Source organism: Microtus pennsylvanicus, chromosome 13 (assembly GCF_037038515.1).
Source record: "Microtus pennsylvanicus isolate mMicPen1 chromosome 13, mMicPen1.hap1, whole genome shotgun sequence".
Classification (NCBI taxonomy): domain Eukaryota; kingdom Metazoa; phylum Chordata; class Mammalia; order Rodentia; family Cricetidae; genus Microtus; species Microtus pennsylvanicus.
This window is the reverse complement of record NC_134591.1, coordinates 5,387,680-5,413,308: the sequence shown is the minus strand read 5'-3', so window position 1 is coordinate 5,413,308 and position 25,629 is coordinate 5,387,680. Positions and strand designations below refer to the sequence as shown.

Genomic DNA, 25,629 nt, shown 5'->3' with positions numbered 1-25,629 from the left:
TATGTAGATAATCATTCATATGGCTCATTCAAAAATGAATGAGGCTAGAAAATAGGCAAGGGAGTCAGTGAAGAGAGGTTACCTTGGCTGAGCCATGGAGCAGAGGCCTTTGTGTGACCCAGTAGTTGGTGGCTTCTCAGCAGCCCAGATGAGTCTGCCCAAGGACAGAGCCAATGTCAATTACATCTGGTTAACTCATGCAAGTGGAACCTTCCAACCCATAGTTAAATTTCCTCGGAGGCCTGCTGATGAATGACGGTGGAGAGCCAGCACCTGAAAGGTTTGTATCTTGGTCTTCAGTGGTTTTGAAATTAACAAGTTTGGAATCTTGCTGACTTTGTAAAGAGAGAACAGATAGTAAGGGGGCCTACTCAAAGCTGATCAACTGTCAGTGAAATGTTACATTGTGTTGATAGAGAAATTGAGTCCCAATGAAGTAAATGGCCTTCCCCAAGAGAAACAGCCATTTAGCTGAGCAACATCTAAACGAGTTTCCTTATACAGAGCTCTTAATAGTACTTTCTTTCCATTTCACACCAGCCACGTTTCTCAGTGATCCACCTCTAGCCCACATCCCCCCAAACCCCAGTTATCCCAATTAATCAATTGAAAGAACAGATACTGACTTTAAGAGACAAGGCCAGATTGTGTAAGAGGACCAGAATTTGACCATGTTTTGCAGGGTGTTTGAGGGTCCGTGAATTCTGCCTTCTCTTGCAGATGGGACACAGAAAAAGAGTGAGTGATTTGCAAATCACTGCTCTGAAATCAGACTTCGACGGCACCAGTTGTGTTTAAAACTCTTGTACTGTCTCCTTCATTTTTAATAATCACATTCCTGCCTATGTTTCCTTTGCTTCTTAACAACTCAACCTTTGGTCTCTCCTCCTTTGAACTCGTCCTTCCGTTACCCAAGCTGTACGTTTCTCAAGGAGTGGGGATAAGGCAGACCTTCAGAGCTGTTGAAATGACTCAGGGATTAAGAGCGTTCACTGCACAATCATGAAAACTAGTGCCCAGATTCCAGCACCAATATAAGAAGCCACACACCCCATTCATATCTGTAGCACCAACTCCAAAGGAACAGGGACAGAAGCATTACTGGGACTTGCTGGCTTCCAGCGTATGTGAGAAAATATGAACCCCATTATAAGAAAGAGACCCTGAATCACAGGAATAGATAAGTGAGAAAAAAGGCTTGCATACATTGCCCTCTTCTAGTTTTTACATGGGTCTGTATTATACACATCAATATTCTCACATGCACCCATTCACACTTACACAATACATGCACCTTTTTTGTGTAACATGACTAGAGTTAGAAAAGTCTTGGAGTCTGCAGTACATCTGAAATCACCCTGTTCCTCAAGTATCTGTGAATGGTTCATCCAAAACGTCTCCATTACTCTCCCTGCCTTGATGGCTGAGAGAACACTGCAGAAGAAAGCAGCATGTGATGACATGTGTCAGCGATATCCCATTACTCTATGAAACAGTGTGGCCCTCAGTAATGGATCCCTGCCCTGTCCCTCTATCCTGCACCTGACTCTGGGATAAGTCACAGAGACAGAGTGGCCCATTGCAGTCAAAAAAGGGAAGCATGCCGTGCTCAGTGCTCCGAGAGACCAGGGAGTTCTTTCCAAGCAACAGGAACATAAAGCGTAAATAGGAAAGTGAACAGCAAATGGCATCACTGGCCTGTGTTGATAAGTGATGACTGAGCTGGAAGCAAGTGAAAATGGAATCATAAGAGGATGACAGGGAGGCAGTATGGGAGCCAGAGTGATAGGCTGAGCAAAAAAATTGTACATCCAGCGCCTTCCTTAAGGCAGCAGAGCAGCCTTCTGCCTGTGCCCTGATCCTATTTGTACCTCCTTCAACAGGAAATGCCACAGACAAAAAAGATGACAGGCACCAGGGCTTCTGAAAAGATGGAGAAGAATCATGAGGGTTGCCTCTTTTGACACATCAAACCCTATAGATTAAATACAAAACAATAACCCACAATGTCTTTGGCTTTGAAAAGCCATACTTTGTTTTTAGTACCTTTTCCTTCTACCAAAACAAGATTTTAAATTGGCCTCCTCCATCCAGGAGCAGTAAGAACTCAAGGGTATGTATTAGTTTCAGCAGCAACAAGAAGTGTGCCAAAGACTGTGCTAAGGACTTTTAAAGAATATCTCTTGAAATTTCCAGCAGATACTTGGTCTCAGTCTTATTATATATAAGGAAAGGGGACCAGAGAGAGAGAAGCAACTTGACCTGTTTATTGCACATCTAGTAACAGATGCAGAATTTGAATCAAGAATAAGGAGTTTGCAAGGCCAACCACTTGACCAGTTCATTGGCCGCATGCGATTAACGCAAGAATGCCGTTCACTTTGAAGTGCTTTGGATAAGGATTAGTCTGATTTGCTCATGAACAGCAGGGTTCTACTTTTTGTGTAAGAGTTTATGAAGAGAAAATGCATGCAACATAAAAGTGAGAACTGGATAAATAGGACTTAAGAGATAAAAAGAGTAAATATTTTAAAGCCAGCACAGCTCATCTGTAGCCAACGATACTAAATTTTAGTAACTAGCATGATGGAAATTTGTTTAATTGAATTCCCTTTTGGGAACCGCTTTAATGAAGAGATTAAACATTTTTTTTAGCTCTGCGTTATTAGCCACATACAAATGTGTGTTTTTAATGTGCTTAAGTATATTTCAAATTCATTTTACCTTTTTATAATACCTGCTTGGAAATGTAATATCCTCATTACAGGAAACTCAGAAATGTCAGAGGAGTAAAAAGGGTAAAAGTTCCCTTAAAATGGCTTCAGTGTGCACTAAAAATTATACTGCCAAAGCCACCTAAAGAGCTCTGTTGGTTCCGGTAGCCAAGAGCCTTTGGTTCTAACCTTGGTTACCCCAGAGACTAGTCCAGAGATTTGACAAAGTCTCTTAACTTTCTGAACCTTAGCTTCCTCTTCTGAAAATGAAGGTTGGAAGATTTGAACTACAGGATCTTTAAGGGCCTTTTTCTGCTCTGATGTGTAATAGAGTTCTATTTCAGACATTTCCTCAGCTCATGCTCACAATGACTGCTCTGCTGGAAAAATACCTGTTGTGGATGGAAGGTTCTTCCTTCGTTATTCTAAATAAAATCAGCTTCAACTCATGAGTACTGCAAATCTATCTCCATTAGTCTTTCCTACTTCCTCCCCTCCTTTGTTTCTTCCTTCCTTCTGTCCATGAATACTAATTCAGTAAGTCAGTACCCTGGCCTCCATCAGTGAATTATATCTGTTCCCTATTTGCGCTTATTTACTAAATGTTTCCCTGGGGAGCCCGTGTATCAGGAGCAGGGATACAGCCCTAACAAGGGAGGTGACCTATGTCTCTTAAGGAAAGTTCACAGTGATGACAGATGTAAGGGAGCTCAAGCATTCGCAATCCTCCTGCTAACATGCTAACCCGTGTCCCAGTGGAGCTGTTCTGCACAGCGTGGGCATGTAGAGGCAGAGCAGGGAAAAGGACTTTCTCTGGGAAGGGGTTAATAACCCTTAAATCCAGCCGCCAAAGGCTTTTCATCTGACAAGAAGGAAATGCTTAGTTGCGAATAGAGGAGAATTTGCTGAATCAGCAAAATAGGAAAGAGGCGTCAATAAAGTCAATAGGCATGACATATGGAGGTGTTGCCAGAGACAGCCAGCCCACCACTAAGAGTGAACACAGCCAAAGCCAAAATAAGTTTTCCAGAGATCAGAGGTTAGGAATTTAGAAAGGCAATGCAAATGGCTAAACCTTGGTGTTTAGAATTGATGGATATTTAGTCTAACCATCAGCTTTGTAGTTGGAGAAACTAATGTCCATGCAAGAAAACACATGTGTCCCTAGAGAAAATGTGGTCATTACCAGAGACCATTTTAGAATTAAAACTAAAGGGGTGGAAGGCAATGACTGACTATCAACTCCTGCTGGCCTGAGCAGTGGCCTCTACTCTTCACTGCCTTCATCTGCTCTCTGACATACTCACATCGCTGTCAGTTCATTCCTGGTGTAGAGATGAGAAAGCTGAGACCAAGGAGCTAAAGCAGAGTCTCACAACCCTTGCTTCCCTGGTCACACAGTTAGACAGGAAAAGAATGAGCACTGAAACCTTGTCTAATTGACTGATCCCAGACCCAGGGGATCTGCCTTCTTTCTGCCTGTTTCCTACTCTCTAGGCAACCCGATTGGGGCCCCTAAGGTGGCTGCTTCTCATTTGCAAAATACATATTTGTTGTATAACGAGTGACAGTAATTAATGATCTAGCCGAGTCAAGGAAAACTTGTTCAGTAAGCACACAAGGAGGGAAGAGAAAAACTATAGCAGTGCCCTTTCAGAGAGCAGACTTCTCACTGTCACAGGTATTCCCAAAAAGAAATGGGAGGGATGGATGTTTGTGCCCTTTCCTGGAGAATCACTGGCAGGCTAGACAGAAACCAAAGCAGCTTTCTCCTTGCTCAGTGGAGCCTGACTTCCTTTCTGTTTGCTAGGAGTAGCCATTTTACCTCTCCCTTTATGAATCACGAGGTTTGTGTCTTTTGGCAGATCATAAATCAGTTCTGGGAGTCTCGAGGACAAATCCCAGGACTTTTAATCTTTAATATTAGACGTGTTAAAAGTGGTGAATATTTCATGAAAGGGCTGTTGCATTTTAACACATCATTAGCAAGTCCTGCCCCTCCCCCATTGGCAAATTATCACTATCCAAATTCAAGGCTCTCAGCCTTTTGAGTCAATTTTCCTTTCCCCCTGAAAAAACCAGTTCATTAGAACATACATACAGCACACCGACTCAGCGGACCACCCCAAGCATGGTATTGGAGGAAGGGCTTACAGAAAGCATCACTACCTGCCAGAAGGCGCCATGATGATTTACCACATGCTTAGGAGAGGGGAAAGGTAGATTTCTCTGTCCTGTCTCTCCTCCTGCCTTTCACCAATCTTCTAAGTATTTCAGATTCTACCTCCGACCCATCCTCTGACTCCATATACCCTTTTCTCCCAATCATGTTGACCAATATTTCTGAAGCCTGGGCTATTTGTCAAACATTTGCAAAGTTCTGGCCACACAAAGGTTAATACACCTTCAAATGCATAGAATGAGTTAAAGGCTTGTCTGTTCCTCTCAGATTGCTTTAGGGAGGATCAGATGTATAACATTCATGGTTCCTTGTTGAAAAGGGGAGCTTTACTAGATAAATAGAAATGTCTTAAAACAAGTAGTCTGAGGATAGTTTCACAAGCTGCTCCTAACTGGTCTTGTTTATATGGTCTTTGCTTTGTTTACAAAAAACATTAATTGATAAGGTTTATAGTATGTATAGATGGATACCTCTAATCAAGATAACCCGATTTTAACACCCCAAGCCCTCAGAGTAGAGCAAAAGAACAGATTGATTCCTATAATTTTTCTGTGACTTCTACATGTGTACCATGGCATACTTGAAGCCCCCATATGTATGTGTATGCATGTACACAATAAGTAAATACATGTAGAAAATGAACATTGAATTCACCATTCCTCTGTCAAACAGCTTGAGGTTGTTCGTATATTGATTATGAGACTCAAAATTCTCTTCACGAAACAGAGATAACACGAGGCCTTGTTTTTCTTGAGGTCAGCTTGAAATAAGTGTATCTGAACACCTAGTAGATATGTGGACTCTTATCAGTGGCCTCAACTCTGTAATGTGACTTCTAAGTGTCTATCATGTTCCTTTTTAATTTTTAAAGAGATTCAAAATGAAGTGCAAGAAAAATTAAAGGCCAAAATTGAAAAGTCTTTAAATCTCCCATGTTAAATAATGCATATCCCTCATCATGCTATGAACAGTTTCAGTCAGACCAACTAGAATTGCTGTGATTTACCAAAAGATGGAAATGAAGGCACTCAAATAGCAATAGCCAGGAAACTGACCAAACGAAGCTGACGGTTAGTTATACAGGGGGCTCATATTGTAGAGGGCTGAGGTTTACTCTCTTCAAGGCAGCAGGTTAAGCCATGTAGCTTCTAAAGGTGTTCCGCCGGTGTGGGTGTGTTTGCCAGAATGGTGGGTCTGCACATGGTCAGGCTGCCATGTCTTCCTTTCTTCCTTCAGTGTGAGCACTGGTGGTGGAACTTCAAGCAAGTATTTTACCACTGAGCTCAAGCCTCAGCCATGCGGGTTTCTCAAAATAAAGTTTGGGGGAAGTTATGGAGAATCACTCCACGGAGAGCACTTTATCCCCCAAATTTATTTTTTATGGACTCTATTTTTAAAGAAGCATATGTCAACATTTCACAAGTATACCTTTGGTGGAAAATAACTAATTTAACTTTAAACGTTCACACCTTCAGAAATACGCCGAGAAGTTATCATAAGGAACCTTCTGAAAACTGTTATAGATTTCTGAACTTTAGAAATGATAGACAAGGCATATTGAAAGCATCACAGGCAATGGGAGGAGATGCTAGCAGGCCTGCATGCAGCCTCACACAGACATGGACAGTGGAGGAAAACAAAGGGTCAGAGAAAAGGGCAGAGATACAAGGAAGGAAGCACACAGCAGATAAAGAACAGGAGAGGGGCAGAGAACCAGACTAAAAGGGAGATAGCAGGGGAGAGGCACCGAAAGGAAAGTGAACAAACCAAAAAAGGATTAAACTGTAGGCTAAATACCCTTTCTAAAAGAGGAAATCGAAAATTTCTTGAAGGATTTGGCATTTGACCAAGGGTTTATGTGTTGATGGGCAAGGCTGACTCAGTCCACTGGAAAGACATCTAATTTTCTAATTATGCTTGTGCAATACATGAACATTTATTTATATATACATATATAGTCAAATAGATATGCATACTTTTTTTTAGAAAATAGGCTCTCTGTCACTACCTAACTACTTCCTGTTTTCCTTCTCAAACTGTGAGCCCCATCAACCACTGAGTTACACCTTTTGCCTTTGTGTCTCTGGTATAGGACTGAGCTTGGCTAAATGTGTCCAAACTGTAGTATGCGGAAGGTGAGTGGTTGAAGACACAAGTGAGTGGAGACATTAACTGTGCCACCCACAGTAGTCAGGGGTACGGTTCCCTTTTTCTCAAGTCTTTCCCAAAACTATCAGCAAAACAAGAGAACAACTACAAAAAAAAAAGAAAGAAACCAGTATATGTGTAGAGGCAATGTATCACAAAACTTGTTTCCTTTTGATTACAGGAGAGTGCAGTTGTCACGAAGGTTACGCCCCTGACCCAGTTCACAGACATCTGTGTATTCGCAGTGACTGGGGGCAAAGCGAAGGGTGAGTGACACGAAATCTCGGGGCTGAGAAGTCACACACCCATTCATTTACCTCCTAATCTAGAATCTGCAGCAAATAAGACTGCAGAGTGCTCACCCTAAATCGCACATCTGTACCTGCCCTCTCCCGAAGGCTGTGGAAGAGGGGCTAGGAAGTTGGTAAGAACCAGAGGCAGCGGACGACTACAAGCGTAAGGTGTTTGCCAGCCACAACAGAACAAATGCACATATGAATTCGCAGCGATCATGACAGCTTGCGTAAGACCTGAGCACGCTCAAGCAAGACAAAATCCCCAGTAGGGGGTGAGGAGAAGTGAGCATGAAGTCCTATTCATAACTGAGGACATAACAGCATTGTGATAGTTTTTGGTAATTGTCTTAAAAGGTGTGACCCTTGGTAGGTCAATCACTCTTCAGAGCAGATCCTATACCCAAGTTTATAAAACAAATTGAACTTGATGGATTTGAAAAAAGAAAACAAAGAAAGCATGGAGTTAGGTGGTTGGAGAGGTGGGAGGAGAGATTAGATGAATATTATCAAAGTACATTATATGAGATTCTTCAATAACAAATAAAATATTATTTTAAGTCTAAATCAAAACACTCTACACACACACAGGCAGCCCAATAAAAAATAATACCTATTTTCTGGCTGACTCATGCTTCAGTACTAGAGGCACGTGATTGAGGAAGCTTCTAGAGAACAAGTACTGTTTGCTCATCAACCCAAACAGGAAATAATAAAGTATGCTGAGGAGGAATTGGGTTATTTGATGTTAATGCAAAAATGGACAAGTGAGCTTAACAAAAGTGTTGAGTCCTTCTGTGACGTGAAAACATTCCTTTAAAATGTAGAAAGTCACGTCTAGCATTTATTTCTGTGGAAAATGATTGTTCATATAGCTATTACTGAACAGCATGACTCTGACTTACCTCAGACTAATACCATGTCTTGTCTTCTGTTTCCTCTGGTATTTCCTCAGACCTTGGCCTTACACAACACTGGAGAGGGGCTATGATCTGGTGACAGGAGAACAAGCCCCTGAAAAAATTCTCAGGTGAGTTGACAGTTTTATTGGGGTATGATGCTAGAGAAAGGAGAAAGGTTAGACAGAATGTGTGTTTGTACAGTCTTAGAGTGTTGATCCTCAGCTTCACTGGGTATAAAAAAACTCTCATTGGCACTGAGGCAGCATCATGGCTCGTTTTGCTCTGGGAATCTGGTTCCTGTTTGTCTGGCTGCTAGACATATAGACTCAGGTACTTGAACTAGAAGAGGCATTGCTGATTTTTCAGTCTACCCACTTAAAAAATATGCTATAACCTTGTTCTCTTCCTATTACCTCTGCAACCTCTATGAAATTGTGTATAAAACTTCAGTGTTTAAGCAGATAAAGGCACACAGCGAATTAAGTGGCAGGCCAGGGAATAAGATGCTGATTTGGATTGATTTAGACTCCGTGCTCCTACCCTCTGTGCCTGACTGCTCCTTGGGACTTCTTATGGAACTCCTGCTGGGCATCAAGACTGCATGGGGCACGGAAGCAGAGCTACCATAGTTATTGTCTTCACAGTGTCCGCTCATTACTCATGCAAAGATAAGAAGCAACACAAAGCAATGCAAGGGCCAAATGATGAATAAGTTAAGAGACAAGCATCTCAATATGAGTAAATCTGCTAACACTATGCTTTGGGGAATATAGAGCATTCGGTTGGGTGGGGAAATGAGAAAGTGCCCCTAAGGGATGGGAGGAGGGCCCACTTTTTCTTTTTACTCTTTGCTTCCCGGGGAGTTCCCCAATGGAAACTCTTAAATTGCAGGTCTACTTTCAGCTTGGGCCAAGGCCTCTGGCTTCCGGTGAGCAAAAGCTTTGTGGTTCCTCCGGTGGAGCTGTCCATAAACCCCCTGGCCTCCTGTAAGACGGATGTGCTCGTCACAGAAGACCCTGCAGATGTCAGGTAGGGAAACCATCTTTAAGACACTGCATAGAGGACTTCTTCTGGATAGTGGGGTTTCTTCTGTTTCAGCTTCACAGGCGTTCTTGTGAAGGAAAGCATTCAGGAGTGTTGATAGAGGCCTGGTATATTAGAGAATGTTGTCAAATCCTTCTGCTCCTAAGTCCTCGAAACATCTGTTGTTTGCCGCTCTGGCTACTCTCATTGCTCTCCTTCTGTGATTTTATTAAAAAAAATGAAATAAAACTATCAGATGCTGCTATACCTTGCTCACTGTGACATATATTGTGAATGAGCTTATCATATAACCACCGTTAATTAGCTGTATGATAGAAAGTCATGAAAGTTTGAAGGATGGGCTGTTTTCTATTATGAGAATAAAATTTAGAAAATCCACAAAATCTGATTCCCAAAGTGTCAAGTCATCTTGATCTTAACTCATGAAATGAATGTGACTGCATCTCTACTTTCATATCTTGACCCTCACAACCACCTTCCTTTGTAGACTTGTTCTGCCTTCTTCTAATTAGTGGTTCATATATTATGCTGTCCCATTATGTGGCATACTTCTCAAGGTCAAAGAAAATAATTTGCTTAGCTCTGTAATCCCTAGTTCCTAGTACACATTGGACATCTACTAAATGTTTATTGATTTCATTAAGTCAGGGGCCTTAGATCTGATCCTAGTACAAGTCTGGATTTTTCTAGTGAAGCGTTATTTCTGTCTCTAATTTGATTAAAGAAAGCCTTCTAGAAACTATGATGTTGTCATAAGTGGATTCTAGCATTAATTATGTAAATGACTTGCACACCACTTACTGATGAGTGAACTAAAATTAAAACCTGGCCCTGATGACTGCCTGTGACTATTAGCCTTCTACTCAACAATTGTCACAGATTCATTACGAATGGAAACATTGTCATCACATATATGTCAGCATGTATATTCTTCTAAGAACTCCCTGAGGAGCAGCTCTCTGTATCTGCTACACTTCACATGGAAGGATGAGACTAACATGTTTTTCTGGGCTATTAATATTTTTCACAACAGCTATCTTTTTTTTAAAAAAATGATATAATACTGATGCTGAAGGGATAACTCAGCAGTTAAGAAAGTTTGCTGTTTTTCCAGAGGACCCAAGTTCAGTTCCAAGGTAGTTCACAGCTGTAATTGCAGACTCAAAGGATTCAACATCCTCTATGAACTCAGAGGCACCTGCACTCATGCGCATATGTCAACACATATGTACACATAATTAAAATATTAAAGAAGTTAAAAAATTAATTAGAACAATAAGTGAATAGCATTTACAAAATGCAGTGGCAGATCATTAAAAATTGAAGAACAAGCATATTTCTGTATATTCTAACTGATTCATCACGGTTTCCATCATTTTCATGTTTTAATATAGGTTTGAAGCAGATGAAACTAGAAAAGTTTGCTAAAGTCTCTGGGCACTGCTTATCGCAAAAGTGTAACAATGTACGTCTAATAGAACCTCAGCTAAAATCCCTTGAAAGGCACTCTGCAGAGCTATATGCGACCTGGGGCTTTAGTGAAGATGTGCATGTCAGATGCACTAATGGTCACATGTGTGGGGTTGCAAGGACTGGGTGAGAGTGTCATTTCTACCATGTGTGAGCAATAAGATAGAGCCAGGTCACATTTCCTAAGTTTCCATTTCTTTGTCTGTAAAATGAAGATAGCGGGATTTCATCATGAGGTAAAAGAATAATACTCATACTCACAAATAGTAACCTAGTACAATAGCTCATACCCACTGATGGTACCCTATGTACACTAGCTCATACCCACTGATGGCACCCTATGTATACTAGCTCATACCCACTGATGGTACCCTATGTATACTAGCTCATACCCACTAATGACACCCTATGTACAATAGCTCATACCCACTGAATCTACCCTATGTACAATAGCTCATACCCACTGATGGTACCCCATGTACAATAGCTCATACCCACTGAATGTACCCTATGTATACTAGCACATACCCACTGCTGGTACCCTTGTGCAATAGCTCATACCCACTGATGGTACTCTATGTACTAGATTCTTACTGATAAAATTGCATTTTTATCTTTATATCATCATTTTATGAATCTATGCTGTTCTTTTCATTTTATTTATAAATGTTAAGCAAGCACACAAAATCTATCTTAAAGACCAGATTGTGTTCTTAACAGGAAGTGATAAAACCACGTTTTGGTCTCTACCTAGCAAGGGTGGATAAAAATTATAGTCTTCCATGTGAAGTGATTTTCACTAAGTTGGTAGATTCTTCCAAGCGACATTAATAAACCTTTTTGACATGGCATTTCCCATGTCAAGTATATCATGAGTATTTTAAGAATTAATAAGCCCAGTCAGGTAATATGTTAGAAATTAATAACTAATAGATCATGGCTGACATGGAATCATAGCCAAGAGAGGAGAATGAGGACTGTGGCAACTGCAGCCACAGGAGGCACATTACAGCAGGCCTGCAGGACTGCCTTGAAGGTGCACCGCAGGTTTGGACTGGGATCCCAACATGATAAATCTGGGTAGAAGTATGGGGCATCTCACGATCAAAGCTGTGACCCACTGTGTCAGTTAAATTTAACAAAACTAATATCAACAAAATATGGCCATTATAGGAAGCAGATTAAAGTTTTATGTGCTTATTATAGGAGCATAAATTAGTGTGGTGGTTTGAAAGAAAATGTCTCCATTTAGTGGCCCTATTGGGAGGTGTGGCTTCGTTGGAGTAGGTGGGACCTTATTGAAGGAAGTGGAGACAGGATTTGAGGTCTCCTATGTTCAAGCCATGCACCCAGTGAGCACCCAGACTCCTTCTCTTGCCTGAAGATCAAAGTGCTTAACTCTCAGTTCCTTCTCCAGCACCATGTCTGCCTGCATGCTACTGTGTCCCACCATGATGATAATGGACTAAATTTCTGAAACTCTTAGGTAGCCACAAATAAATGTGTTTTCCTTTATAAGAGTTGTCATGGCAAGGGTGCCTCTTCACAGCAATATAAACCCTAACTAAAACAATTAACATGACCACTGTGGTAATCTGTCAGGTAGTGTCTACTCATGTTAGCTGTACAGATGCCTAACACATTGATTTCACCACTAAGTAGGTGTGCAACAGAGACTTGTAGGTGTGTGTGTAATAGTATTGAACCACAAAATCCAGACACAAATATATATACTCTTATAATGATTTATATTATTGGGCTTCCTAGTTTGTATTACTTTGGGTGATAGAGAATTAATGGCTAAGGGCAGTTGGAGGGTTTGTGTGGTGCTGATGGAGTTTGATATTTTCATCTTAGCTGTGCTTTTATAAGCATTTCTCCTGAACATTCATCAAAGTACACAGTTTTGTGAGAATCTTTTATTTTGATTAAACACAAAGTTTAATGTTTAAAGTTACAAACCTTGGAGCCCATCTGAACCTCCCCAGTTCACACCTTCATTCCATCCAATACTCGAATGTGAGGTTTTCTGTATTTATGCTTTAAGCTTGAGGACATTGAAGATCGAAGGATTTTTTGTTTTGATTTTGTGGAAGGTTTTTATATTGTGTAATAGAGAAGAGAAAATTAAATTGTCTAATACAAGTAAAGTGCCAACTTGACAATGGTTAGCTCTCTAGAGACATTAATTATCATGCTTATAATGATAACACAATGGATTTTCTCCTCTTTTTCTTCTTCATTCTTTTGTCTTTCCCTTGCAAAAAGGGTGCATCTAATTGAGGGTCCATTTTTAAATCAACAGTGTCTTAGTGTTGAGAGTTTATGCTAATCTTTGTGTCATAAGAATTTGAATGAGCACGTGCAGTTTCCTGTGGTTTGCAAGGCCTATGGCTTTATGCACATAGACATCTTTATTGGATAAATGAAGAGTCATGTGTGGGCAGTCAGGGGATGCTTGGAGAAGTGGAAAGGGAAGAATACACTGTTTTCAGAAGATAGAAAGAACACTGCTCATTAAGTATAAATCATGGGAAGACCAGCATGGGCAGCATTTAGGTAGAAGAGAAAGCTTTCAAGTCAGATGGGGGTAAAGGAGCAAAGAGGAGAGCTCTTCCCTGGTGGCCTCCTATTCTCTAGCTACCCCAGCATGAAGCTGCTGGGTATGAGAGCTTCAGTACTGGAGACACTAATAATGCCAGCTACGAAGGTGGGGGAGCGAGAGCTCATGAATTCCTTTCAGTTCTTTAGAAGAATAAAACCTGCCAGTCCCTGGTGCCTCTTGTGTGCCAGGCACTGTGCCAAGCACCCTAGTGTTACCGGCATGATTAAGGCTTACCTCTGCTTTCAGGAGGCTCATGGCTTAGCAAGGAGCATGGAACAAGAGACTGACTGGAGAAAGGAAATAAAAGTTCCTTGTGGAGAGGGAAACATGGCAAACAACGCTTCTTGCTGCACACTGGGCCTTCTTCACAGTTTGGCTCGGAGCAGAATCTGCTTATAAGAGAAATGTGAGAATAGCTATTGTAGTTAGAATAATAATCATCCACAAAGCCCAGCATTTGGAGCTCCTCAGTGATTTTTCTATGATCTCAATCAATGAAAATGAAAGAGTGAAGTGCTGTTAATTTCTCAACAACGTTGAAAGAATAATGGGATATCAGAATGCAAGCTAGCGTTGCACACTTGGTGATCGCTTTCACACTAAATTCTTTCTGAATAGAATTAAGAATTTCCTCTTGTTCTTTTGCCCTTTCAATTCGAAGCCCTGAGAATTTATTGAACATATATTATATGGAGGGCTATGTAGTTGAGATACAACATATAAGAAAAAAATCTCAATGCATTAAATGAGACAAAAACCACAAAAAGATGTACTTTGTGATATTCCAAAAAGAGGGACATTTCCAGGCAGAAAGAAAACATAATGCTAGAAGTGGCCAGACATATGTGGGGGTTAGAAGGGGGTTTCCACAGGTGTGTGAATCTCTGAATCAAGTGTGCAGGATGTCACTCTCTCACCCACTGCTCCACAACTACCAAGAAACTTGTTAGAAACTCAGATTCTCACACTGCATCTATGGTAGAGCGAAAGCGATGCCGAAACGTAGGAAGCCTTAATACTTAATCCTTGTTAATATTATTTGTTTTTAAATAACTTTTCACAAATATTATCAAGACTTTAACATAGCCTGGTTTACCTTACTTATGGTTATGTGTCTAGAACACCACGGTGATACTTTATAAGAAAGAAGCGAAGAATATTTGACACATACAAAAAAGACAATGTGAAGGAGTGTGAAGTTAATGTATTACAGTCATGAGCCAGGGAAAGCCAACAATCAGCATAAAAGCTGGATTGCACACAAATACACACACACATAATACACACACCACCTACACAAGAAGGATGACCTTGATCTCAGCCCAGCAATGCTGATTTAAAATTTCTGGTTATATTTCAAGCCACCCCAGTTTGTGTGATTGTTTATAGCAAATACAGGAAGCAGCACCTACTGAGTCAAATATTCTGGGGATTAGCCTAGCAGTTTAATGGAACAGGTTCTTGGATGATTCACTTTGTGAAGTTTGAGTTCAATCTACTAGGAAATGAAACAAAGAATAAAGTTATCCTGCTTGACTAGAAATAAAGTGTATGAGAGCTCGGACACTCTAAGGTGGCCTTATCTCCTGGCATGGAGATGCATTATTCCTATTTCTTTTTATCCTTCCCTTCCATTTTTTTCTGGGTTGACTTCTTTCTTGTGCGTACAGAAACCCAATCTTGTAACCTGAGACAACATAATGTTATGCAGCCTAACAATGACTACATAGCTCAGGTAAGTAGCATCACTTGCCCAAGGCCACAGTCAGTAAAAAGCCAAATCAGGATTTGAATCCTGGAAAAGTGGCTCTTTTGAGTACACAACCCTCATATGTAGATTTTGATGCCTCTGTTTGAATAATCATGGGACATCAGCCAGTGCTTCAGATAAGTTCTTGAAGGGGCAGTTTGCTTTATTTACCTTGTCCTGAATCACACACTCACTCTCTAAACCAAACTGTTACAGGACTTAACTGCATGCATTGTGACTAGAAGTAGGGTAGTCAGCAGGGAAAACTCAGAATACCCAGTGTGGATGTGGGACAAGAAAACACCACAGGTTAAACACATGAACAAAGCACATGTCTGGGCTGGAGTTTTCACTTCTGTCAGACAGGAGCAGTTAGTGGTGCAGAAAGGGATGCATGACAAAGACTCTGGGGATATTAGAGAAAACAACTGTTCTATTTTCTCCCCTCTCCCTATTCTCCCCTCTCCCTATCTCCCATGTGGTGGACCTCATGGGCTAGAGGCACTGAGTCTAGTCAGGGAGTGTGTTCTGCAAATGGGAGGCATGCAGGCTAAGGTGAAGTCTTCAGCAGACACACACGCTGGCTTCTTGCCTGTGTGGTAGAAAACATGCTTGACTTCGTATCCTAACTAAAATAGTTGATAATAATAAATGTGCTATCAAGAGAAAGGCATTGGAGGTAAAGACATTGTGCCCAATTAGTTTCCCCCCTTTCCTCCACCTCCCTCTGCAATCATCAACTGCCAGTAGTTCCTCAGCTATGGGTGGAGCCTCAGAACACAGCCCTCCATGCATTCTGGAAAACTGGCTGACAGGAGCTTGTGCAAGACCTGTGTGAGTAGCCACAGATGTTCTGAAGATGTCAATCATGGCTTTTCTCTTCAACTGCTGGCTCCGACGTTCATTCTTCTCTTCCACATTGTTCCCTGAACCTTGTTTGGGAGAAGGTGATACAGATGACCCGTCTATCACTGAACACTCAGTGTCGCTTACTCTCATCACTGTGCACAGTTTTGAATCTTGTGTTAGTCACTACACACTGCACAAATAAGGCTCTAACCAAGGTAAAGAGCAACAGCACAACTCTAGCGGTGTAAACAGAAATACGTAGAAGTCAAGTTCACAGCATGGTCATTTAGCAAAACAACAACAGGAGGTGCCGTACCCCCAGAGATTAGGGCTTCCCAGACATGGGCATTTGACTGGGTTTGCATTACATGACATGACATCCCTCCTCTAGACTATGTCTCAAATCCAACCCGAAAGTAATTGGCTACCGTGTAACCACCACGCTTTTGTTGCATCAATGAGTACAGCTTACTTAGCCGGTTGGTGTTGGGACTTGCAGGGGCCATCATTATTAATGTCTTCTCTCTCCTATCAGTTGCACGGCACCTTCTGACACTGGACAGCTAGTCAGCAGATAGAAAGTTTCCTGACCAGCTTTAGATTAGTTTCTTTTTTTCAGTCAAAGTGAAATGTGTTGTTTTCGATGTTCTGGATCTCCCTGATCACAACTCATAGGGAGGTATCCCATACCTGACACGGACTTTTATTTGCAGCTCTGTGACTTTGTTAGAGAAAGACTTTGTTAGAGAAAGTATGTTTTGGTTTAGTTTGGTTTGGTTGGTTGATTGGTTGATTTTGCTTTTTGTGGGTTCTCTCTCTCTCTCTCTCTCTCTCTCTCTCTCTCTCTCTCTCTCTCTCTGTGTGTGTGTGTGTGTGTGTGTGTTTTGTTTGTTCTTGTTTTTTGAGACAGAGTTTCTCTGTGTAGCTTTGGAGCCTGTCCTGAAACTCACTCTGTAGAACAGGCTGGCCTCAAACTCACAGAGATGATGTCTGCCTCTGCCTCCTGAGTGCTGGAATTAAAGACATGTGCCAATACCACCCAGTTGAGAAAGTATGTTTTTAACCATGCATTTGTAGACAAGCTAGGAGTGCATTTGTGAGGCTGTTATGGGGCAGGGTATGGACATCTGAAATGGAATCTCAAGCTGTCAGACTTTTCCTACCACTGACCCCTTCCTTACCAGTTCTATAAATGTTCATTTCTCAAAGGGCAAGAGATCTTTCATAAGCAACCCACTTAACAGTTTACAACCCCAAGATTAGGGTATTGGACAAAGTGAATAGAACAAACCTCATGACAAACTGTGCAGGTTTGAGTTCCAGCTCTACCACTTTTTAGCTAACGTTGACCAAATTATTCAGGCCTTCTTAGCCTCAGTTTCTCATCTGTAAATGGAAATGATTATCGCTGGATGTTCTTGAGGTGTGAACAACATATTTAAATTCTTAGTTGTTTACTTGTAAATGGAATGACCAGCTCTATGTCTGGATCTGTCTAGACCCCATTTTATAAGTATAAATTGTGACTCCTTCCAGCTAATGGTGTAGTTCTTATTTTTTTTCAGATGGAGAAACTAATGATACAAGTTCTCTACAAAATAGTACTTGAGTAGTAAGTCAGTTTTGAACCTAGACTATGAGGCTAGTGGTTCTTGGTTCTTGTCGGCTGCTGACAAGAGGGAGGGGGTTACTGGCTTTCCCCCTTTGTCTTTACTGACCATTCAGTCAGTAAGGGAAAGAGTCCTTTCTTACTTTTTTTTAATTTTTTCAATTTTTCTGTATATATGTAGGCAGACATGTGTGTGTGCGCAGGCACACATGTGTGCAGATGTGCATACATGTGCAGACTCAAGGACAATATGGAGTGCCATTCCTCATAAGCCATACCTTGTTTTTGAGAGAAAGTCTCTCAGTGGCTCTCACTGAAGAGGTTAAGCAGGCCGGACAGTGGGTCCCACAAATCTGCACTCAGCACTATACCTGGTGGTTTGTTTTTTTGGTTTTTTTTTCTTTGAAGGTGAGGTGTTGTAGTTGTTTGTTTTGAGTTTTTGTTTGTTTTTTTTGTTTGTTTGTTTCAACACTAAAGGGCCAAACTCGCCTCCTTGTGCTACCCCTCTCACTGAAGGCGTCCATCCTTTCTGCAAATGTGTAATAGGACATGCATGAGAAAAGAGATTGTAAGTAACCTTTGACCTTGGCTCATAGAATTCGGCATCAGAATTTACCCTGCACCTCACATTCGTCCTTCGTTATGGGAGATGAAGCTCCTTTGACAAACAGTGTATAGGCTGCCACACTTGCTACCACATGGGTTAACTCTCCACCTTTCTCCTCCTTTCCCGCCACCTGCTATTCAGCCAGTGAGCCTGGAGACATATATATTTTTCCCATTTTAGTTTAGCAATCATAATAAAAGTGAAGTCTATTAGGATGAGTTTCTGCCCAGGCTCCGTAAATCTCTTCAAACACTGAGCAGCGTGGGGTTTCTGTTAGTCTTTGCCACAGGGGAAGCTGTACCATGCCCCAGCAAGCAGCCCAGGTGCAGGGCTCAAGACACAGCCTCTGTTAAATGAAACTCAAATGGAGACTTTAGAATATAAATATTGAAGTGACCCAGGTTGGATAAAGGAGAACCAGTTAGCTAAGCATCTATCTTACACACAGGAAATGGTAAATTATTAAAATTTTAATAAATGTAACGATAAATATTTGATGTTGAATTATAGACGGCCTTGCAGCTACAGTGAAACTGAGAAATGACTTGTTATATGTGCATTAGAAGTTAAATACTTTTCAAATGGGACTGGTTATGCTGCTGCAAGTCTCGACATCTTCAGATTGAAAAGAGGGACAGACAAGAAAGCATGACTTGGAGCAAGTATGCTGGGGTGGTGGTGAGGAGAGGACCCCTAAGTCTGAGGGATGTCTATGGCCATTGCCCAGTGCCAAGCCTGTTTCTCTATCTATCGTCTGAGAATGCACAAGTGGGGGAAAGCAGCCAATATCACACTCCTTCCTCAGTCACTCTCCATCTTATTTTGGGGAGAAAGGGTATCTTGCTGACCCTGCAGTTTGATGATTCAGCCAGCATAGCAGCTGGATGAGCCTCAGGGAACCTCTTGTCTCTGCTTCCCTACCACGGAGGTTACAAACATGGGCTGCTGCACCTGGTTCTCTGCGTTTGTTTTCTGTTGGTGTGAGGTATCTAACTCAGGTCATGCCAAGCACTGTACTGCGTATTCCCCGAGGCTGCAAGTCTATTGTTAATCTCCTATTTCACAGATAAGGAAGTTGACATTCTGAGGGCTCAAGCAGGGCAGTTGTTGAGGGAAAGCACTGAAACTAGAGTGAAGACTTCTGACTTAAGAACCGTGCTCCGCCCATCCCTGCAGAGCATTTTTCTGCTTATTATAACTCAGGATGATTTTAGTTTCAGGGAAAAACAACCTGGTTTGAATGACTTCAGTGAGACTTATATGGAATGTTGTCCTGGGAAAAGGGAGAGATCAGCTTACAACAGAGATGAGATAGAAATTCAGTGAAGAACATACTAAGATTCTACTTTTCCTTCTTCACTTTTCTATTATGATGGCTTCATTCTCTCAGACTATGGAACTTGTGCCTTCCCATTCGCTGCTCCCTTCCATCTTTAAGGCTAGTGGTGATGATACTCATGTGTCCTTAACTATATGTGCTTCTTGACATTAAGGAGTAATGCTTTGCTTGCACGGTATAGATTTTGTAAAATTCCAGGGAAAGAATATTATTGGTCTAGCATATGTTAAAATATAGCTCGGTTACCCATCATTAGGTGACACGGGCAAAGAGGGAATCAATGAGGCAGCCATTCCATCCTACATTGCCCAAATTCTTCCTGGTATTCTTGTTATCAGTCTGTCTTACTGTTGGACTATATCAGAGATGGTAGATATAAGAATTCCCACATTCCAGCTCAGCTAAATAGGTAGGCACTGCCTCAACTCTTACATTGAGAAGATTTTAAGACTAAAGTGGGTCCTTTGAATTTTCCATCTCATGACATTATGATGAAGAAAGATTGTTGGTTGCTGAGACGCAAAGAAAGACAGTCATATAGATGGAAATGTTAAAGATGAAATAACAGTAGAATTGTCTTATCCAATGCTTTTTATTAATCTGTTATTCTGTTATCTCGGAGGACATATGCTAATATATTTGCTGAGATAAATTTCTGGCTTGTCGCAGAATTGGAGCCTCCTGTGTAACTGCTTCTTTGCAACACACACACAGAGGGAGAGAGAGAGAGACAGAGAGAGGGGAAAAGCTAGAGAGATACAGACAGAGAGACAGACAAATGGAAGACACCACACCATTTTATCAGAAGGCATTTCAATGATTAGACATGATTCCTTTTCTTTCACCAACCAAAGAAAACAATATCAAAGAGAAACACAGGAGCAATCAGGTTGTGTAATAAAATTGGGAGAATTTTTTTCCCCCAAGTTTTGGGAAAGTTTTAAAAAGTTATGAAGGATATAGAGTATGCCATAATTGATTCTCTATGTCCTTATGAGCATCCATCTCATCATTCATACAGAACACCCTGCAAGGCTATTCCAGTGCTGAGATCATAACAATTGAACATGTCCACAGCATAATCTAGACTGGACAAAGGAGGATAATGAAGTGCTGAAGAGCATATGTATAAATAAAGGAAAGGATATTGTAATCCAGCTTCTCCTAGGATGCAATGGATAATGAACAGGAGTGTTCCTGTGTGTCTAAGGTTGTTGGCTCAGGTTCCCCCTAACCTACTCTAGCACTCCAATCGAGCCCTCTCAATCTCTACCCAGACAGAGATCATGCTTTAGTCTCTAACATGCTGATGCCCAAGCTCTGCCGCACACTATCTACAACAATGAATGAATTTCCTTTATATGTCTGCCTCAGTTTCTACACTTTTGAAATGGAGATGACTGTAGGATTCTGGTTGAGAATCAAGTGAGACAATGGATAATGCTTTGAATGATGTAACTATTTGGCCTAAATACAATTCCAGTGTCAGAGCCCTTGTTAGGCAGTTGTTGGGCCCTTTTTAGTATGAGTTTTAACTAATATTCTTTATGTTTTTATGTGCATTGTACATGATAACTGACAAGTTGAAATACAACCCAAAATGCTTCAGAAAGGAATATAAGATTCCTGGCAATGTTGTTTGCAATAGTTAAATATGGAAACATCTCAAGCATCTGTCCGCGTATGGATATATAATTAAAATGTAGTATAAAATTGAATGGAATATTATTTGCTCTGAAAAAGAAAGGACATTATGGCATTTGCTGTAATATGAATGAGATTAAGGACATTATACTAAGTCAAATAAGCAACTATAAAAGTGTAACTGCTGAATATTTCACATCTATGAAGAATTCAGAAATATAAATCACAGATACAAATGATAATGGTGGCTACTAAGGGCTGGAGAGAGAGGAGAACAAGGAGTTGTGTGTTCTGTTTATTGCACAGAAAAAAGTTTCATTGTGTGAGATGAAAAGTCTTCTAGTGGAGAGCAGTTCTAGCTGCACAATGCATGCCTGATAGCCCTGAACTTTACATTAAGATAGTAAATTTTGTGTTATGTGTATTTGCTATAACTTTAAAATGGAGCAAAATAAAATGGAAGAGAGTGGTTTAGGTGAGAGCATGAAGGGTCTGTGCAGTCAGATCGATCGCCCATGCCAGTCATCTCAATTAAGTCCTGGCTTCAGTGTTCCCGTAGCAGAATCCATGGCCCCAGACTATCCAGCTCGCTGACAGCACCTCTTTAAGGTGTTTTCACAGTCCTGCTACCACGGCCCTAGCTACAGCAGGATGACGTTCACTGCATTGAGATGGAGCTGCCTGGGAAGATCTGTGCCCTGAATCTGCATTTACACTGAGGTTCTGGTGCTGGGGTCCTGGGCTGACTCACCAATGACAGTATCTATCCAGCTGGGTTGGAGCCAATACTTGTAAAACAAGATGAAAACACGCTGGGATGTGCATGGCTGCACATACTGTACAAAGACATGGTGTTGGCCAAAAATATTTTTATACTTTAATAGAGTTATTTATTCTAGTATATTCTATGTGTATGAGTATTTTACCTGCATGCATGAATGTGCACCGTGTGCCTACAAAGGTAAGAAGACTTTAGATCTCTTGGAACTAGACATATAGATTGTTGTGGGTAACCATATGGGTACTGGGAACTGAGCCCCAACCCTCTGCAAGAGCAACAAGTGCTCTTAACAGTTGATCTATCTCTCCATTTTTGGGGGGGGAAGTATATTATATTTCCACTCATAAAAGCTGAAAATAGCATATGTCAAAAAGAGAAGCCTTACTTACCAGTAAGAGTTTAGGAGGGATAGTTTGGACATGCCCTTAGGTACATTTGATAACCTCTAAAGTGTTTCTTTTGTTCACAACCTATAGAGTGATATTGGTACCCAGTGGGTATAAGATGGACATGCTCTAGATACCCCACAGTGCAAAGGACATCCGTTCTCTAAAAACAAGTAACCCAATTTCAAATATCAAAGATGCCCATGTTGAAAAGCCCTTCCTTAGCCGTCGGTGGTGGCACACACCTTTAATCCCAGCAATCGGGAGGCAGAGGCAGGCTGATCTCTGTGAGTTCGAGGCCAGCCTGGTCTACAAGAGCTAGTTCCAGGACAGGAACCAAAAACCACGGAGAAACCTGTCTCGAAAAACCAAAAAAAAAAGCCCTTCCTTAGGTGAAGGTATACTGTCCCCATTAGAAAAATGAAAAAATTAAGATGTTCTTTTAAATACAATTTTTTTTCCTCTTAAGTCCTTTCCATTAAATCTAGAGTTGATTGTTAGCCACAAATATAAGCATAAGGAAAACAGTGCTTGGTGGTGGCTTATAGATGGACAAAGGATTGTTCTGGGGAAAGCAGCAGCAGCCTGACTTGAAGGTTGAGCATCTGCTCAAGGTGTTTCAAACTGCTAAGCTGGAGTGTCAGAAGGAAGCTCTGCAAATGTAGGCTCCATTGTTCTATGTGGAAACATCGCTGGCGGAGAGAAAATCAAGGTCTAACAACACCCCCACTCCCTTTAAAATGAGTCTGAGACTCTCTACCCTCCTTTACTATGACGGATTTTGAACATTAAAAAAAAGTTTACAATCCCAGCTGGGCTGGAATAAATCACAACGCCTCTGTACAGCAGCAGCAGACATGACTTATGGCCCCGTCACTATGGCAACAGGAGCACAGCCTGCAGATGCACAAAAGCGCCACTCCTGCCTGACAGGCCTTGGCTGGGCCCTGATGGAGAGGCAAGTGTTCCGGAGAAAGGATGTATTCTCCAGAATTCGCTGCCCATTTGTCTTCATTCAGCTCAGGAGCAAGCCCCTGTCCCATCTCTGCTACTCTAATCCTCAGCTTTCAGTTCTTTTTCCTCACTCTCTTCAAAGTGGGATGATCTTTTCTCCTTTTACTCTTTCCCCCTGAAGGTTTGAAAGAGAAGGACCCACCCGTTAGAGCATGCCAAATTCACATTGGGTGTGCCTGGCCGTGCGAGCTAAGCTGAGTTATGGTGATAGTTTCTACATGTTGTCAATACCTGAGAACCTTTCATAGATGATGTCCCCCACGGTGCTGAGAGTTGGTCTCTCAGAATGTCTTCCTTCGTATGTCGCCTCTTATGCAGTCCGCTGGCATCTCAGCTTCGGCCCCTCCCACTGCCCCTCCCGCTTGCTGCCTGCAGTTCTCTCCTCAGCACTGCTTCTCCCAGGACCCTCCAAGATGTGTTGGCTCTTAGTTTTCCTGATTTTTCAGACCTATTCTCTCCACATACTTCTTTAACCAGTGGCCTTCTAGTCACCTACCAAGGTTCTACATGTGACAGCACCTTCTGAAAGCCTTTTCTGACCTCCACTGCCATCCAGTGGGGACACCTCTCTCTTTTCCCACCTCCAGTGTCTGACCTCTTCCCTCTCCCTGCTGGGTTCACTCTCCAGATCAGTGCTAATGTGCCTAGGCCTCGCCACCTCTCCCTCCCTCAGTCACTGTCACACAGAAGCCCTACCTCCCTACTGCACTTCCTCCTTTCCTTGTCTCAGCTTCAGTCCGGTGCCCCATGGTAGTCAAGGACTGCATTCTTTCCAGTCTGGGTGACTGGAAATTCTATAATTGAATTGATCCCAGGAATTCGTATTGCCTTTGTAGAAGCACAAACTGCATACGTGCTCCTGATAGTACCTCCCTCTGCAGTCCTGCATTGCACTCTGTGTTGGCCAGCTGGACTCAGTTCATTTCTAGGTAGCTTGTATGTCTCCAGGTCACTGCATTCAGTCTGTAGTCAGTTTGGGGACCATGGCCACAGGAGGTCTATCTATACATTTAGACCTTCTATAAATTTTTCAGCATTGTTTTTGTAGTTTTCAGAGTACAAATCTTGCATTCGTTTTTATGAGTTTATTTCGGAATACTTCATCTTCTTATGCCCATGTTAGTGGGATGGCTTTCTTAATATTCTTCTCAGAATGTTCACACCTAATATATAGAAATACCGTTGACTCTTGTACTTTGCCCTCATTCATATCTTGCAGCTTGATGAAGTCAATAACTAGTTTGTGTGTGTGTTAGCATTTCTATATCCAAAATCAAACCATCTGCAAAAATAGAAATAATTTTCTTTCTTTTTCAATCTGGACTTCTTTTATTTATTTTCTTTCAAACATTCCTGACTACAAGCTCCAGCAAATGCTAAACAGAAGCAAGACAGTTTATATTTAGTTTTACAACTGTTCCATAAGCCTCACATTGCATTAATATAAAAATGTTAGAAATACTTGCCAAAAGCCTCGCCATAGCAATAAGCATTCAAATGGTCTAGGGTAGTACTAAAGGTGATGGAAGTTTAACAAAACTTTCATTTGCTGTGCAGACATTTTATAGACACATAAAATCAAATGCATACAATGGGGGGGAAATAGATGGGAAACTGTCTAGGGGAACAAAGGCAACTGATGAGAAGGGAAGGAGCCTGAAAGGGGAGGGCAGTATGGCATAAGGAAAATGTTCCAAGAACTTTGTATATTTGCATTAAAATGAACTTATTTAATCCTGCATGCTAAGAAAAAATGCAAATAAATTGAAACATATTGAAAGTGGTCAAAACATGTAGCCTACTGAAAGAACAGAGCAAAGCAAAACAAACAAACAAAAACCTAGCAGCAGAAGAACTAAAACCTTTCAACTTGAGTTGATGTGCAAACAGGGTGATTATGCAGCTTCTCTGGAAAGAGGCCCCGTTGTTCTCCATCATAGCTTGTGTCAGAGTTAACGGAGATGGCTTGCTCTGTTTTCCAACAAACGTAAAATCCTGCCAGACTTGAGCGCTTGTGTTCTCTTCCTCATCGTTTTATCCACAGCAGTAGCACTTGCTGCTGAGGAGAATGAAAATAAATAAATAAATAAAACCCTTACTGTCAAAATCTTCAAATCTCACAACACCATGAGGTGTGTAACCAGTACCCTTGTTTGTAAATGAAAAAAATCATGCTCTTTTTGGAGCCACTGATAAGAGCACACAGTTAGGTGGTGGAACGGGAGGAGGGGAGAGCCAGAGAGACCTACGTAGATTTGAATGTGAGCTTTCCCATCTCTATGGATCCCAACC

At 41.4% G+C, this 25,629-nt stretch overlaps 1 protein-coding gene across 5 annotated transcripts in view; it reads left to right on the top strand.

Annotated features, from left to right (window-relative positions):
* Astn2 (astrotactin 2) overlaps positions 1–25,629 on the top strand; it is a 997,088-nt gene that overhangs the window by 460,919 nt on the left and 510,540 nt on the right. For 3 of the 5 annotated variants that reach the window (XM_075947014.1, XM_075947013.1, XM_075947011.1), the window contains 3 exons: positions 7,226–7,310; positions 8,293–8,367; positions 9,131–9,268. In XM_075947014.1, coding sequence (XP_075803129.1) covers positions 7,226–7,310; positions 8,293–8,367; positions 9,131–9,268 — 298 coding nt within the window. The remainder of the gene's footprint in view (positions 1–7,225; positions 7,311–8,292; positions 8,368–9,130; positions 9,269–25,629) is intronic. The other 2 variants (XM_075947012.1, XM_075947010.1) reach the window with 1 other exon arrangement.